Source organism: Chiloscyllium plagiosum, chromosome 30, assembly GCF_004010195.1.
Source record: "Chiloscyllium plagiosum isolate BGI_BamShark_2017 chromosome 30, ASM401019v2, whole genome shotgun sequence".
In the NCBI taxonomy this organism is placed as follows: Eukaryota; Metazoa; Chordata; class Chondrichthyes; order Orectolobiformes; family Hemiscylliidae; genus Chiloscyllium; species Chiloscyllium plagiosum.
In genome coordinates this window covers 30,600,989-30,618,992 of record NC_057739.1, presented here as the reverse complement: position 1 = coordinate 30,618,992, position 18,004 = coordinate 30,600,989, and the positions used below count along the sequence as shown (strand labels likewise).

The 18,004-nt window shown below is 41.3% G+C and overlaps 1 protein-coding gene and 1 long non-coding RNA gene across 7 annotated transcripts in view; one reads left to right on the top strand and one right to left on the bottom strand.

Moving 5' to 3' along the window:
* zbtb43 (zinc finger and BTB domain containing 43) overlaps positions 1–4,438 on the bottom strand; it is a 17,683-nt gene extending 13,245 nt beyond the window's left edge. Inside the window, exons 1-2 of one of the 6 annotated variants that reach the window (XM_043720225.1) lie at positions 3,864–4,438; positions 1,048–1,119 (exon numbers count right to left, since the gene is read on the bottom strand). In XM_043720225.1, coding sequence (XP_043576160.1) covers positions 1,048–1,119; positions 3,864–3,926 — 135 coding nt within the window. In that variant the 5' untranslated portion in view covers positions 3,927–4,438. The other 5 variants (XM_043720228.1, XM_043720227.1, XM_043720226.1 and 2 more) reach the window with 5 other exon arrangements.
* On the top strand, positions 3,713–18,004 carry LOC122564864. The gene is made up of 3 exons (XR_006316029.1): positions 3,713–3,800; positions 10,107–10,520; positions 17,917–18,004. It is a non-coding gene; the product is annotated as an uncharacterized LOC122564864 (long non-coding RNA).

The following is an 18,004-nucleotide window of genomic DNA, read 5'->3' as shown; positions in this document are numbered from 1 at the left end:
ATGAATTTATATTAATTCATCACTAGCAAGCAAATTTTAAAATCAAAGGATGGTCTTTGAATAGCTTCTCATGACATGCCTTTTGAACAGCACAGTTGTACGTTGGTTCCCATTCAATCTCCAATATCTGTGATAGATTTTTAGCAACAATTTCATTTGGAATTGGGTTCCAAACTTGCTCATTTGTGTGTGATTCGAAAATCATAGCAGTTAAACTCCTCATATTTCAACAGAATGTATTTTTGAAATTCAATTTAAAATTCCCCATATCAAGGGTGCCTTAAGTATCAATCTCTTATGGTTAGTCTTGACTGGTGTCTTTGCTTCAATGACACTGGAAGAGCTACTGTTGATCTGAACCTGCCTCAGTTTAAGTTCTAAATAAGTGGCCCTACCTGCACACCCTTGGCTTGAATTGCTGAACACCCATCCCACATGTGTACTGTAATTAATTCAAGAAATATTACATAGCATCTAAATTAAACTCATTCTTTCCTAAGGCTCAACTGGAATTCTTCTCTCAGTCATTCTACACAATACATAATCTTCAAGCTTGTTGTCATGCAATAACTAATTTATGGTGCTCTCAGTTTAACTTTATTAGTGCCCATGTTGGCTTTTGAAGTAATAACACATCTCATCATGGGCTCTAGCACAAACAATCTTTTGATCATACAGTATCATTTGTTATTTTGTTTTAATCAATTTCCCTATGTCCACCAATTCTTGCAAATTCCTCTTCCCTATAGCCAAAGAGTAGAACACTATAACTGGATCTATGTCAGAAATTGTAATAATGTGAAAACCATGTCCTACTGGTGAAATTAGAGGCATACCTAAAAATCGAAAATCAAAACAATTATGTTTATCCTTGAGATGGCACAAAACATTGTGGCAAATTGTTTTGTTGACCTGACTAACAGCACTGTAAAAGAACTTGCATGTGGCTAACCAAATATTGTATACTGCCATTAGCAGGTCTCTATGTTCACAGTACATTTCAAGAGATCTGCATTTTCATGAATAATCAGTAGAGTATATTCCTACCCCATTGTACTGCAGAAGATTCCTTGTTAGGTACTGCACCATCTCCAATAATTCCAGGACAAGGAGTCCAAGCTGCAGAAAAATTCCACATAAAAGCACCAAAACTGTCTCTTTATATCAGCTAAGAAAGGAATGCCAAAAACTACCCAGCTATCAGATTTTCAACATTAAAACTGGACAATTTCATCCAAACACAGATTACAAACTTATTTTTTCATGGAATGGCATCCAAGCAATTTACCCTAAAATAATAGGCAAGAATCTACCAAGTTAGCATTGGCGTATAATTCAAATGTTCCACGCAGATGACTGGATTTTCTGCAGATTATAATTGGATTCCCTTATATTAATAATATGGAAGTAAATTTATTGGTGCAACCACTCTGAGAATACTGAGTAGAATTATGTCTCTCACAATCCTGTACAGAAGAGAGCAAAAGATTCCTTGCAGGATTGGAGGGTTTGACTGACAGTGAGAATTTAAATAGATCAAGAACGTTCTTACAGATAAAAGGATTAGAGGGTGACACAACTGCTCTGCTTGGAATTCTTTAAACAAAAATCTAGATAATGTAGGCCACAAGAGCAATTTCATCTGAGGCAGACATAGAACCAAAGGATATGGTCTATGCTGGAGAGGATTTAAATTCAAAACTAATTTGAGGGAATACTGTTTCAATGAGTATATGACCAAAAGATGTTACAGATTCTTTTTAGAGATGGTGGATATGGTACTAATTATTCAAACATAAATTAAAATGATTTTCAGAAAATGACATTTTGGAATGCATTATACAAGTAATTTAAGACATCAATTGGTTATTCACTAGGTAAGATTGCAATCTTCGACCTCCATCAATGGCATTTGCATTTTTCTTGTGTCAAATCTGGGTTTGTTGGAGATTGATCACAGTGTTCAATCTCCAAATTTATTGTTATTATATCTTGCATCTATGAGGGTGGTAGAAGAATCCAGATGGATCTTGGTCTTTTGTCATTTCATAATTTGTATGTTCCTATTCTTAACCATCCTCGGAAGGTAGTGATGGTGGACCTTGTTCTTATAAATTAACAGGACTACATTTGGAACAGGGATTCACCATTAAGCATAACATTAATACAGTTAGAAAAAAAAATGCTTCATGTTAAGTTGTCCTTGATCTCAAATCATTCTTCAGTAATTAAATTTCAATGTTCAGTAAAATGAAAACAGAATTTTCTAAAGCTCTAACTAGAGAGGTGAATGGAGTTTAAGCTTCAAACTCTGGTTAAAATCAAAGGTTATGTTATTAGTTTATGGCAATTGAGAGAATGCACTTGAAGTTCTGTGATTAACAGTGTGTCAGGATTTCAAAGCACAGTCTGACTTAGCCTTGCATTTGATTCCAAACGATTCAGTATCAATGATCAGAATCTAACGATCTTCATCCTAATTGCTTCATTCCTAATTGACATAGTGAAAATAGACAAAGTTTCTTATGTGTTAAGCATATCAAAATCTTTCACTAACTTGTTTTAAATCATACTTATAACTGGGTGAGACTGAAGATTTCTATCAAATGTCATTGGAGTGTTCTCCATGGCAAAGCCTTGACCAAAGACTACTTGCCAACCAATCAGCACAATCCTACTACAGTATAAAATGTTATTCCCTTTTATATTGTTATTCATGTAAATTGTCCTGATGAGTGCAAGTCAAAAAGCATCTTTTTTCCAGCAATACTCAAAATGTAAAGTGACAAAGATGGTAAGAAGTAACATTATCCAATATTCAGCTGTTCAATAAAACATTACCAGATGAACATTTGGCAAATTGGTTGAAATGTATTCTTTATGGAATATAAGAAATTACAAACCTTCTTAAAAATCTCACCAAAAGAACTTGTATAATTAGAGAACATCACATTCACATGAAATATACAATGAAGAACAATGATAGCTATTTGGGAAGTGATTTACCAAGAAACTAAGAGGTACTTTTTGACAATTCCATCGCAAAACCTCCATACTCAAAAAATTTGCTAAATGTAAAACAACGGAAGAATCTCATTTTTTTCATAATGAATTGCGCAAGTTTTCAAAACAACCTACTTGTTAAGATCAAAAATAACAAAGAAACTCTCCTGTCCTTTTGATCAGTCTATTAAAGTTGGTATATTTGCAGATGTCCAAATTAGACTAGAAGTCAACAAATCCTTGTCATATAGGTACGTAACTGCATACTCCTCGGGAAATAATAACTGAACGAAGTAAAGGAATGGTGATTGGGGAACGGTGGGAAGCGTGCCACCCAGAAGTTTCTTCCCTGCTTCACAGCTGACCAGGTTGACACTAACTGGAAAACCAAGCCCCGCCCCGTTCTCAGGGCCGCAACGGCCCGCCCTGCTCAACATCTGATTCGCCAGCCACCCACCCATCAGGTCATCCCGCCCACTTTCCAGGACCCCGTGCGACCCTATCCGACAAGGGGTCTGTCCCTCAAAGCACAACCAGCCAATCAAAGCGGTGATCCGCCATCTCCGCCCCCACATCCCCAACAACCACACACGCTCGCGCGCTCCGGCTCGAGACGTCAACAACCCTCTCTCCCTCTGTCTTTCTTGTGCTATGGGGCCTTGACAACCTCACGTCAGCCGGGGCCGAGGGAGGACAGGGACAAAGCGAGAGGACGGGCCGCGCCAGGACGGGACGGGCCTGGCCTGCCAGTCAGACAGACAGCGGTTCCCTTCACTCACCCCGCGACGCCGCTGTCGGTATGGTTTTGTGGAGCGTGCCCCCGGACCGGGAGAGTTGAACCCGCACTCCCTTTCGCTCACCTGTGAGCTTCCCTTCACCTGATCCCTCGCCAGCAGGGCCTCGACACCCCGCGCCCACGTCATCTGCTCACGTGACTGCTGCCGCACGCACTCCGTGTAAACAAACGGGCCGCGCTGGCGCGCATGTGCACCAGCCCCCTCAGTCTTTCATAGAACAACACAGTACAGTAGGCCATTCAGCCCTTCAAGCTACCTCTTCCATTCAGTATGATCTCTATCTCAATGCCATATTTCCTCCTTCTCTTCGTATCTTTGATGTCATTACAATCTAAACAAGTAGCTAGAATCATAGAATCCCTACCTAAATCTTTCTCAATGGCTGAAGGAAGCAGGATGTTGATAAATAGAGAAATTAAGAGCAGGAGAAAGTTATTTGAGTGAAGGAATTTTTGCTCAACTCCGCCTTAAATGGCTTGTTATATCTTAAGATTGTGGCTCCTAGACTCCTCAACCCAGAAAAAAATTCATCCATATATGTTTTTTTTTAATTTTAATTTCTACCGGAGTCTATCCTACTCACTCTGCATATAATGTGGCAGTGTTGGTGTTGGACTGGGGTGGACAAAGTTAAAAATCACACAACACCAGGTTATAGTCCAACAGGTTTATTTGGAAGCACTAGCTTTCAGAGTGTTTCTCCATCAGGAAATGAGTGGGGCAGGATCATAAGACAATATATAGCAAATGATCACAGTGTCATGCAATTAAAACGATATATTGAAAAAACTGAGATTGCTGTTAAGTCTTTCATCTTTTAGAATGGGTTGCAGGTTTCGGTTCATTAATATGTAAACCCCAAAACTTCTTTTAAGTCATATACTTGAGATAACTTAAGGTTTTATTAAAAAAAAGTGACATCTCAGTTCAGACAATGTATTAAAGGTGAAAGTCTGTCAGTATCCCAATCTTGAGTCAGACTTGTTTTGTTTCCAAAGTTGGAATTTATAAATTGTTATATAGATTGACTGCCTGCAGGTTGTGTGCTTTTTGAGCAAAGATAGAATGTATCTGCAAATACAATTCTGCAAATGCAAATTCGCCCCATCGACTTATATATGTGTATGTGTGAATGTGAGGGAGAGAGAGTGCGCAAGTGAGTGCACGTGAGAGTGTGTGTTTACATGTGTGTGTGCTTGGTAGAGCGTGTGCGTGAATGTGACAGAGTATAAGCCTGTGAGAGGGAATGTGTGAGAGTTTGGGGGGTGTATGTGTGTGTGTTTGAGAGAGAGCATGTGTATGAGAGAGGGTCTGTGTGAGTGTGTACGTGTGCTTGTGTCTGTGATTGGTTAGTGGGGTCACCTGTAGTGTGACATGAGCCCAAGGTTCCACTTGAGGCCATCCTCATGGGTGCTGCATTTGGCTATCAGCCTCTGCTCCTCCACTCTGCGAAGTCTGCCTTGGATGATGGTTACCCAAAGATCTGAGGCCGAATGTCCCTAACCGCTAAAGTGTTCCCCGACTGGGAGGGAACATCCCTGTCTGGCGATTGTTGTGTGGTGTCCATTCATACATTGTCATAGTGTCTACTTGGTCTTCCCAATGTACCAAGCCTCAGGGCGTCATTGCTTGTAGTGTACGAGATGGACAACGTTGGCTGAGTCACATGTACCTGTCGTATACATTAGTGGGTGGTGTCCCCACGTGCAATGGTGGTATCCATGTCAACACTCTGACCCGTCTTGCAGTGGTTGTCAAGACAGGGTTGTACGATGTTGTCCTGAAGGCTGGGCAGTTTGCTGCGAGCAATGGTCTGTTTTAGACTTGGCGGTTGTTTAAAGGCGAAAAGTGGAGGTGTAGGGAAGGTCTTGCCAAGGTGCTCATCCTCATTGATAATGTGTTGCAGGCTGTGAAGAACATGGTGCAGTTTCTCAGCCCCTGGAGGTATTGGACAATGAAGGGTACCCTATCGGTTACACACGCACACAAGTCTATGGGGTGAATTTGCACTTGTACAATTGTATTTGCAGATACATTCTATTTTTGCTGAAAAAGCGCACAACCTGTAGGCAGTCGATGCAGGCAGTCAATCCATATAATATTTTATAAATTCCTACTTTGGAAATAGAATAAGTCTGACTCAAGACTGGGATACAGACAGTCTGTAACCTCAGACCTTTAATACATTGTCTCAGCTGACATGTCACTTTTTAAAATAAAACCTTAAGTTATCTCGAGAATGTCACTTAAAATAAGTTCTGGGATTTACATATTAATGAACCGGAACTTGCAACCCATTCTAAAATATGAAAGACTAAACAGCAATCTGGGTCTGTTCAATATATCATTTTAATTGCATGACACTGTGATCTTTTGCTATAAAGTTTGAGTACAGGAGTTGGGAGGTCACGTTGCGGCTGTACAGGACATTGGTTAGGCCACTGTTGGAATATTGCGTGTAATTCTGGTCTCCTTCCTATCGGAAAGATGTTGTGAAATTTGAAAGGGTTCAGAAAACATTTATAAGGATGTTGCCAGAGTTGGAGGATTTGAGCGATAGGGAGAGGCTGAACAGGCTGGGGCTGTTTTCCCTGGAGCGTCGGAAGCTGAGCGGTGGCCTTATAAAGGTTTACAAAATTATGAGGGGCATGGATAGGGTAAATAGACAAAGTCTTTTCCCTGGGGTCAGGGAGTCCAGAACTAGAGGGCATAGGTTTAGGGTGAGAGGGGAAAGATATAAAAGAGACCTAAGGGGCAACCTTTTCACACAGAGGGTGGTAAGTGTATGGAATGAGCTGCCAGAGGAAGTGGTGGAGGCTGGTATAATTGCACCATTTAAGAGGCGTTTGGATGGGTATATAAATAGGAAGGGTTTAGAGGGATATGGGTCAACTGCTGGCAGGTGGGATTAGATTGGGTTGGGATATCTTGTCGGCATGGACGGGTTGGACCGAAGGGTCTGTTTCCATGCTGTACATCTCTATGACTCTATATTTATTCTTTGCCTGAGCCACTTCCCACCTTAATTCATCTAACTCAAATTTATCTCATTTTCTTCTCTCCCTCATACACTTAATTAACTTATTCTTAAACACATGAAATGCATTTTATGACCCGACTGGGTGGAATGTATGCCATGCACATTCTGCACAGTGTCAGCTTACAGTTACACTAAAGAGGAAACCTGAAGGTCAGTTAGTCTTTCTTACTGTTGGAAGTATGCTCCTCAGGAAACAAATGAAACCACTTCTATTCTGTTTTATTTTTAAATTTAACATGTGTACCTAAACATTTCAAAAAGTGATGTTGCTATCTGGTAAGATACTTAGTAAACTTCTGAGGAGGAATCAGAATTCTGTTTGATATACAAACCAGTGAATCTTGTGAATGACACAAATTGGTCTGACATATCTTGTACACCTCAGATCAGTGCTCCACTATGTTCAATTCCATGTGCTACATTTTTAACTGGATTTTCCCATATATGAAAATGTGTAAAATCACATATGAGCAATGACACAATCAGATTCCAGTTCCCTCCTTTTATATTTTGAAAGAACACCACATTTCTGATGAATGATTCTGATCAGGGCTGTTTCAGAAATGCAGGAATATATAGGACCCTCATAGTGCAAGGTAGTTCAGGGAAAGAAAGCCACACTCCCTTTTCTCACAGGCAGTCAGTTTGACAGCTCCTGTGAAAGGATATGTACATGAGGGTAAATATGAGATTGGGGTGCCACCAAGATGGAATACCAAGTGGGTAGGACATAGGCTGCCAGAAAAGTAGGATGCCAGGTGTGTAAGGTGAAAAGGCAGATAGTGGGAAGGAGCCAAGGAAGTGATGGAGTGTATATGGTGGGGCCGGGAGAGATGATAGATGGATGGGGGTTGTCCCAGGGGAATGAGTGTTGGTAGGTTGAGACTTAAGTTTAGCAGTTACTCAGGAATTAGATTAGGGTTTTATTCAGAATCGTAGAGACATACAGCACAGAAACAGACCCTTCAGTCGAACTCATCCATGCCGACCAGATATCCTCGATTAATCTAGTCCCATTTGTCAGCACTTGACCCATAACCCTCTAAACATTTTCTTTTCAGATATCCATCCAGATGGCTTTTAAATGTTGTAATTGTACCAGACTCCACCACTTCTGCTGACAGCTCATTCCATACATGCACCACCCTCTGTGTGAAAATGTTGTACCTTCTCCCTCTCACCTATGCCCTCTAATTCTGGACTCCCCTATCCTGGGGAAAAGACCTGACAGCTCATTCCATACATGCACCACCCTCTGTGTGAAAATGTTGTACCTTAGGTCCCTTTTAAATCTTTCCCCTCTCACCTATGCCCTCTAATTCTGGACTCCCCTATCCTGGGGAAAAGACCTTGACTCTTCTCCCTATCCATGCTCCTCATGATTTTATAAACCTCTATAAGGTCACCCCTCAGCCTGTGACGCTCCAGAGAAAATGGCCCCAGCCTATTCAGCCTTTCACTATAGCTCAAGTCCTCCAACCTTGGCATTTTTCTGAACCCTTTCAAGTTTCACAACATCCTTCCTATAGCAGGGAGACCAGAATTAAATGCAATATTCCAAAAGTGGTCGAACCAATGCCCTGTACAGCTGCAACATGATCTCCCAACTCCTATACTCAATGCACTGACCAATAAAGGTAAATACCAAACATCTTCTGCACTACCCCCCCCCCCCCCGTCTAACTGTGACTCCACTTTCAAGGAACAATGAACTTGCACTCGAAGGTCCCTTTGTTCAGTAACACTCCCCAGGGCCTGACCATTAAGTGTGTAAGTCCTGCCCTGATTTGCCTTTCCATAATGTGGCACCTCACATTTATATAAATTAAAGTCAATCTGCCACTCCTCGGCCCATCTGATCGAGGTCCTGTTGTACTCTGAGATAACCTTCTATGCTGTCCACTTTATGTCTAATTTTTGTGTCATCTACAAACTTACTAACTATACCTCCAATATTCATGTCCAAATCATTTATATAAATGATGAAAAGCAGAGGATCCAGCACCAATCTGTGTGGCACATTGCTGGTCACAAGCCTCCAGTCTGAAAAGCATCCTTTCACCACCACTCTCTGTCTCCTGCCTTCGAGCCAATTTTGTATTCAAAAGGCAAGTTCTTCCTGTATTCCATGTGATCTTACCTATTCCATGTGATTTAATCCATGAGGAAATTGTCGAATACCTTACTGAAGTCCATAGATCACATGAATTGCACTGCCTTCATCAATCCTCTTCGTCTCTTCTTTAAAAAACACAATCAAATTAGTGACAAATGATTTTCCATGAACAAAACCATGCTGCCTAATCAGTTCTTGCCTTTCGAACTATATGTAAATCCTGTCCCTCAGAATCCCCTCCAACAACTTGCCCACCACTGATGTCAGGCTCACCGGTCTATAGTTCCCTGGCTCTTTCTTACCACCTTTCTTAAGTAATGGCATCACGTTAGCCAACCTCCAGTCTTCCGGCACCTCACTCATCTATCTTGTCTTGAATAACTGTTTACATTAGCGGAATCCTCTGAATTCTCCAATTTAAATGGAGTCTTTTGGAGAGTTCCAGTTGCTCAATTGTAATCTTCAATTTTTCAGGCAATTTCCATGAAGTCTGTTATGCCAGGGATTTTCCTGCTCATCAGATGTTGCCTGAACTGCTGTGCTTTTCCAGCATCACTAATCCAGTTTTTACCTATTCCTCAAGATCCCATTGTCTCTCCACTGCATTTTCAAAGTGGCATTTCCTTGTAATTACTTTTTTCATCACAATGCAGTGGAGTCTGAGAGTGAGATATATAGCAAGTATAAGGTACAGGAAGCAGGATCGACAGTGAGCCACACCATGCAATTTTTCTTTGATAATTTGAAATTTATTTTATAAGTTATTTCTTTACCATTTTAGGAGTGTGTAATGTTTTAATTTTGCTTTTCTAATCAGAAAGGTCCTACAGATATAACCAAAGCTTTTACATTGTTTTTAATGGGAAACTGTGATTCAATTAAAGTCAGTTCACGTAAACATTCACTTTTCATGAAACCAGCCACAAGCTGTCAAATAAAGGATTGCTATACTTTTGTGAAGGTACTTTAGGGGTATCTACTGAACATTTACTGACTTTTATCCCTAAACCATAGGTCAATTATTGTGTCTTTACAAGTCATTCGATAGATCTCAGTTTACCATTAGGAAAAATGGTTTTCCAGATTAAAACGGTAAATGGAGCAGCAAGTAAGCAAAGACTAATCATGCTCTTATCTTCTGGATCCTTAGGAGGAACAGCCAATATTTTCTCCTCTGGAACATTTGAGCGATATAACAGATGGACTCTGTAAAGCAATTAAAAACAACACGCCTGGAAATAACTGAAAAGTACATTTTCAAAAAAATCAAAGGAAAGGATTTAACTATATCTGAGATAATCTCAAAAACAGATGACAAACTATGTGAAGCCAAACGTAATCCATCTGATTATCACTTTGGTCGTTGAAAGATTGAGCAATTAGGAAAAGCAATTATCATGAAATCCAAAGTGATTCTTTAATCACAGACTATTATCTTCAAGATGTTGAACAATAATTTCATTCAGAAGCTTATGGCCAGGAAGAATACAATGCTGATGGATCGATAGTCTTACAGAAGTGTTGGGTCTCCCTCTTCCTAAAAGAAAATGTTTTTTCCCTCACAGTAGGTATTTATTGTGAGAGGAATGATGCTTTGCAAGTTTGTTTTAAATGCATGATCATTATAGACTTCTTTGAAGCAAATGATTATCTGTTTACACCTAATCTTCTGGTTGAGGCAATGAGAGGATTTCAGGGAAGCAAACTGTGCAAACACTGGTCACTGAGCTGACAAATTTGCACAAAATGCTCAAGGTAGACTTGCATTTGTACCCATTTAGTGGCAGAGAGAGGGTAAAATGATTAGCCTGTATAATCACACATGTTAAACCAAGTCTGTTCTTGTAGTGGTTCTCACAGCTTCTTATCTTTCCGTATTCAAATTTATTGATGTTAACACCCTAAGGTTTAAAAAAATTGCAAATATATTGTGCCCCCTCCATCTCTTTTTACTTAAACACAGTGGCTCAGTGGTTAGCACTGCTGCCTCACAGCACAAGGGTCCCAGGTTTGATTCCAGCCTCGGGCGACTGTCTGTGTGGAGTTTGCACATTCTCCCTGTGTGTGCGTGGGTTTCCTTCAGGTGCTCCGGTTTCCTCTCAAAGTCCAAAGATGTGCAGGTCAGGTGAATTGGCCATGCTAAATTGCCCATAGTGTTAGGTGCATTAGTCAGAGGGAAATGGGTCTGGGTGGGTTACTCTTCGGAGGGTCGGTGTGGATTGGTTGGGCCAAAGGGCCTGTTTCCACACTGTGGGGAATCTAATCTAAACGAAGAGGCTAAAACATAATCAAAATCTGATTCAATGGTACTTTTCTTTCAAGCACATGGGAATAATATGAATTTTCAAAATACAAACAGAGAATATTGTAAACAGAGTACAGGTCTGGCAACTTCGCTGGAGAAAGAAGCAGAAATTTCATCAGTTTTGGAAGTGAGATTAATTACTCCTTTTGAAAGGCTGTAGTTTGTGCATTGACTTCCGATCAAGTTTTCTGTAAATAAAAGAAATTGCGCTAAAGCTTACTTTTTTTGAAAGTGTTCAGAAAAGATTTGCAAGGATATAACCAGGGTTGGAGGATTTGAGCTATAGGGAGAGGCTGAGTAGGCTGAGGCAGTTTTCATTGGAGCTTCAGAGGCTGAGGGGTGACCTTGTAGAGGTTTATAAAATCATGAGGGGCATGGATAAGGTGAATAGACAAGGTCTTTTCCCTGGGGGAGTTCAGAACTAGACATTTAAGGTGAGAGGGGAAAGATATAAAAGGGACCTAAAGGGCAACTTTTTCACGCAAATGGTAGTGGATGTATGGAATGAGCTACTAGCAGAAGTGTGGAGGCTGGTACAATTATGACATTTAAAAGACATCTGGATGGGTACATGAATACATAGGGCTTAGATGGGTTTTTGGGCCAAGTGCTGGCAAATAGGACTAGATTAATTTAGGATATCTGGTTGGCATGGACAAGTTGGACTGAAGGGACTGTTTCCATGCTGTACATCTCTATGATTCGATGTACGAGTTGCATTGATTTTGTTTTTGGCTCGGGTTGGTCCTCACACGAGATAGGTCTCACTGGTCTTCTTGTCTGATTCTGCCACAAATATCTCATAGACAACAAAGCTCAGGCCCCAATATAATTCCACCCAATTTTCACATTTATGATCTCGGAGATATATGTCAACTATCATTTTTGCACTCAATGGTTTTATAATATTGTGCTTAAGTTTGTTTTTGGCTTCTTTCCTTTTAATAGTCAATGCAGGCTTGTCCATTCCTTTCACATCAGTGGTCACATTTCAATTTTTCATTCACTTGGGGTCCAGTGGTGGTCTTTAAGAAGAAAGTGCCTGAATATTGCAACAACAACTGAATGGTGACTTATAGCAGTACAGAAGCTCCTTTAAAAAGCATTCAGCACATAGCTGCTTATCAGAGAGACTGCACTGCATTGAAAATCATATCAACCAATGATGCTCCAGGTACTTTCAAGAAGCACCTTTGGGGTTTCATTATCCCTTCATATTGCATGAGAATGGACTCTCCTATTGCAGCTCAGTGAACCTGAATTATCCATGCATTCATTAATTTGATAGGCATTAATGCATTAATGGTTGGCACATTTACTATCTGTAGTTTATGGGACATATTTATGTGTTTAAAGCAACACTCAAAGATGTAGCTTAGCACAGTGGCACGGGTTGGCACGGTGGCTGAGTGTTTAACACTGCAGCCTCACAGTGCTAGGGACCTGGGTTCGATTCCTGCCTTGGGCAACTGTCTGTGTGGAGATTGCTTGTTCTCCCCGTGTCTGCGTGGGTTTCCTCCGGGTGCTCCGGTTTCCTCCCACAGTCCAAAGATGTGCAGGTGAGGTGAATTGGCCATGCTAAATTGTCCGTAGTGTTGGGTGGATTAGTCATGGGTAAATGTAGGGGAATGGGTGGGTTGCTCTTCAGAGGGTCAGTGTGGACTTGTTGGGCCAAAGGGCCTGTTTCCACAGTGTAGGGAATCTAATGTAACGTGATGCCTAAATATTTAAAGCTATCCTCAATTTCAGAAAAAAGTACAAACAATCAAAAACTCTTCATGTCCTAGTGGAACGTATCCTAAATGAATCATCATCCTTGCATTGTTGTTAAAGGTCGGTGTTTAAAATAGGTACTTCCACACCCCATCTCAGCTCTCAGTATTTCACAGAAGCTAATAAGAAGACATACAAACAAGGAACAAGAATAGGGCCCTTTGAGTCTGCTCTGTCATTCAATAAAATCAGAGCCAATCTGATCTTAACTCAACTCTACATTGCCTGTATATCCCCTGTAATCATTCAGCCCACAGGTAATCAGAAATCTATCTAACTCTGCCTTCAAAATATTTAAAGATTGTGCATCCGCTGCCTCTTGAGGAAAGGAATTCCAAAGACTCTCAACCTTCTGAGAGAAAAAACAGTGACTCTTCATCTCTGTTTTAAATGGGCATCTGTTTATTTTTAATCTACAACCCCATTTTGAGAATCTCTCACAAGAGGGAACATTCTTTGAACATTCACCTGGTCAAGTCCTTTCAGGATCTTATATGTTTTAATTAAGTCACCTCTGACTCTTCTAAATTCCAGTGGATATAGGACTAACCTGTCGTCGTTCCCCAAAAGGCAATCCATTCAATACGTATTAGTATAGCAGGAAATAGCAGGAGAACTTAACAAGTACTTTGCGTCAGTCTTCACAGTGGAAGACATGAGTAATATCCCAAAAATTAAAGGGTGTCACGGGGCTGAATTGAGTATGGTTGCCATTACGAAAGAGATAGTGCTAGAAAAGTTAAAAAGTCTTAAAATTGATAAATCTCCTGGCCCCGATGGGATACACCCTAGAGTTCTGAGAGAGGTGGCTGAGGAAATAGCAGAGGCATTGGTTGAGATCTTTCAAGAGCCACTGGAGTCAGGAAAGGCCCCGGATGATTGGAAGATGGCTGTTGTAACCCCCTTGTTCAAGAAAGGATCAAGGCAAAAGATGGAAAATTATAGGCCAATCAGCTTAACCTCGGTTGTTGGTAAAATTCTAGAATCCATCATTAAGGATGAGGTTTCTAAATTCTTGGAAGAGCAGAGTCTGATTAGAACAAGTCAACATAGATTTAGTAAAGGGAGGTCATGCCTGACAAACCTGTTGGAATTTTTTGAAGAGGTAACAAGTAGGTTAGACCAGGGAAACCCAGTGGATGTGGTCTATCTAGACTTTCAAAAGACCTTTGATAAGGTGCCACACGGGAGGCTGCTGAGCAAGGTGAGGGCCCATGGTGTTCGAGGTGAGCTGCTGGGATGGACTGAGGATTGGCTGTCTAACAGAAGGCAGAGAGTTGGGATAAAAGGTTCTTTTTCAGAATGGCAGCCAGTGACGAGCGGTGTCCCGCAGGGTCCGGTGCTGGGGCCACAGCTGTTCGCAATATATATTAATGATTTGGATGAGGGAACCGGGGGAATTCTAGCGAAGTTTGCCGATGATACGAAGTTAGGTGGACAGGCAGGTAGTACTGAGGAAGTGGGGAGGCTACAGAAGGATCTAGACAGGTGGGGAGAGTGGTCCAGGAAATGGCTGATGGAATTTAACGTGAGCAAGTGCGAGGTCTTGCACTTTGGCAAAAAGAATAAAAGCATAGACTACTTACTAAATGGTGAGAAAATTAATAAAGCCAAAGCACAAAGCGATCTGGGAGTGCTAGTCGAGGATTCTCTAAAGGTAAACATGCAGGTTGAGTCCGTGATTAAGAAAGCGAATGCAATGTTGTCTCTTATCTCAAGAAGGTTGGAATATAAAAGCAGAGATGTACCACTAAGACTTTATAAAGCTCTGGTTAGGCCCCATTTGGAGTACTGTGTCCAGTTTTGGTCCCCACACCTCAGGAAGGACATACTGGCACTGGAACGTGTCCAGCGGAGATTCACACGGATGATCCCTGGAATGACAGGTCCCACATATGAGGAACGGCTGAGGATACTGGGATTGTATTCGTTGGAGCTTAGAAGATTAAGGGGAGACTTAATAGAGACGTACAAAATAATACATGGCTTGGAAAAGGTGGATGCTAGGAAATTGTTTCAGCTAAACGAGGAGACTAGGACCCGTGGACACAGGTCTTATGGTCTTATGGTCTAAGCTAGAAAATGTTCTCTGAACTGCTTCAAGTGCATTAACATGCAGGTGGCATGGTAGCTCAATGGTTAGCACTGCTGCCTCACAGTACCAGGGACCTGGGTTTGATTCCTGCCTTGGGTGACTGTCTATGTGGAGTTTGCACATTCTACCCATATCTGTATGGGTTTCCTCTGTGTGCTCCAGTTTCCTCCCGCAATCTAAAGGATGTGCAGGTTACGTGAATTGGCCATGCTAAATTGCCCATAGTGTTAGGTACATTAGTCAGGAGTAACTATGGGGAATGGGTCTGGGAGGGTTGTTCTTCGGAAGGGAATCTAATCTAAAACCATCCTTCTACAAGTACAGTGCCCAGTTTCATCAATTACTTGTATAATTTGAAGCATAATCCTCCTACTCTTGTGTTCAATTCCCCTTATAAGAAACCATAACATTCTATTAGCTTTTCTAATTAGTTGCTGTACCTGCATACTAACCTTTTGTGATTTCTGCACCAGAACACCCAGATCTCTCTGCATCTCAGAGCTTTGCAGTCTCCGACCATTTAGATAATATGATTCTTTTTTATTCTTTCTGCCAAAATGGACAGTTTCACAGTTTCCCACATTGCACTCCATTTGCCAGATCTTTGCCCACTCACTGAGTCTATCTTTATCTGTAGACTCCTTATGTCCTGTGTACCACTCACTTTCCTTCCTATCTTAGTGCCATCAGCTAATTTAGTGACCATAGTTTTGATCCTTTCATCTAAAGCTTTTGTATAAATTGTAAAGATTTGAGATCCTAGCACTGACTCCTATAAGACATCACTTGTGACATCTTGCCAGCCTGAAGAAGACCCAATTATTCCTACACTCTGCTTCCTTTTAGATAGCCAATTTTTTATCAATGCCAATATGTTACAACTATAACATGAGCTTTTATTTTCTGCAATAATTTTTGATGTAGCACTTTATCAAACGCATTCTGGGAAAAAAAAACCTGGTTCTCCTTTATCAATAGCACAAGTTACTTCGAGTCATAGAGTCATAGAAATGTACAGCGCGGAAACAAACCCTTTGGTCCAACTCATCCATGCTGGCCAGATATCCCAACCCAATCTAGTCCCACCTGCGAGCACCCAGCCCATATCCGTCCAAACCCTTCCTATTCATGTACCCATCCAGATGCCTTTTAAATGTTGCACTTGTGCTCGCCTCCACCACTTCCACTGGCAGCCCATTCCAAACACGCACCATCCCCTGTGTGAAAAAGTTGCCCCTGAGTGTCTCTTTTATATCTTTCCCCTCTCACCCTAAACCTCTCGTTCTGGACTCCCCCACCCCAAGGGAAAGGCTTTGTCCCCCACCCCAGGGAAAAGGACCTATCTATGCCCCTCATAATTTTGAAAACCTCTATAAGGTTATCCCTCAGCCTCCGACACTCCAGGGAAAACAGCCCCAGCCTATTCAGCCTCTCCCTTTCACTCAAATCCTCCAAGCCTGGCAACATCCTTGTAAATCTTTTCTGAACCCTTTCAAGTTTCACAATGTCTTTCCGATCGGAAGGAGACCAGAATTGCACGCAATATTCCAAAAGGGGCCTAACCAATGTCCTGTAAAGCCGCAACATGACCTCACAACTCCTGTACTCAATATTCTGTACAATAAAGGAAAGCATACCAAACGCCTTCTTCACTATCCTATCTACCTGCGGCTCCACTTTCAAGGAGCTATGAACCTGCACTCCAAGGTCTCTTTGTTCAGCAACACTCCCTAGGACCTTATAATTGCAACATTTAAGAGGCAAAATTGCAACATTTAAGAGGCATTGGATATGTATATGAATAGGAAGGGTTTGGAGGGATATGGGCCGGGTGCTGGCTGGTGGGACTAGATTTGGTTGGGATATCTGGTCGGCATGGACGGGTTGAACTGAAGGATCTGTTTCAATGCTGTACATCTCTATGACTCTATTAAGTGTATAAGTCCTGCTAAGATTTGCTTTTCCAAAATGCAGCACTTTGCATTTATCTAAACTAAACTCCATCTGCCACTCCTCAGCCCATTGGCCCATCTGATCAAGATCCCATTGTAAACTGAGGTAACCTTCCTCCAATTTTGGTGCCATCTGCAAACTTACTCCTTCAATAAATTAGTTAAACGTGATTTCCCATGACAAAACAATGTTGGTTCTACCTGATTACCTTGAACTTACCAAGTCCCCTATTAGAATGGTTTCAATAACAGCTTCCATCATGTTCCCTGTGAAAGATTTTAAGCTGGCTGGTCTGTAGTTTCATGTTTTCTGCCTCCCTCCCTTCTTGAACAAAAAGAGTTACATTAGCTATTTCCAATCTGGAGGAATCTTCCCTGAATCCCATGTGTCTTGGAAAATTAAAACCAACACATCAATCATTTTGTTGGCAACTTTGTTTAAGACCCTAGGATAAAATCCAGCAGGATCTGGGTTCTTGTCAAATTCCAGTTCCAACAATTTACTTAGTCCTACTTTCCTGGTGAATGTAATTTTCTTGAATTCCTCCCTCCCTTTCAATTCCTCATTTACAGCTATTCCCAGGATGCTACTTGTATTCTCTCTTGTGAAGATTGACTAAAAATATCTATTCAATTCATCTGCCATTAGCCTCCGTTACTAATACTCAGGTTCATTTTCTTGCACCAACGCTTACCAAGTCAACTCTTCTTTTCTAAATGACTGTAGCTGAGGAAGGGTCACCAGACCCGAAATGTGAATTTTAATTTCTCTTCACAGATGCTGCCAGACTCACTGTGCTTTTCCACCAACCACTGTTTATGTTCTCTCTAATAGCCGATGTTGGTCAGTGAAGATAGTCTGAGGCCTTCAGCAGTGACCTGCATCAGCCAATGTCAGCCACTAGATAGAACCCTGATCAATC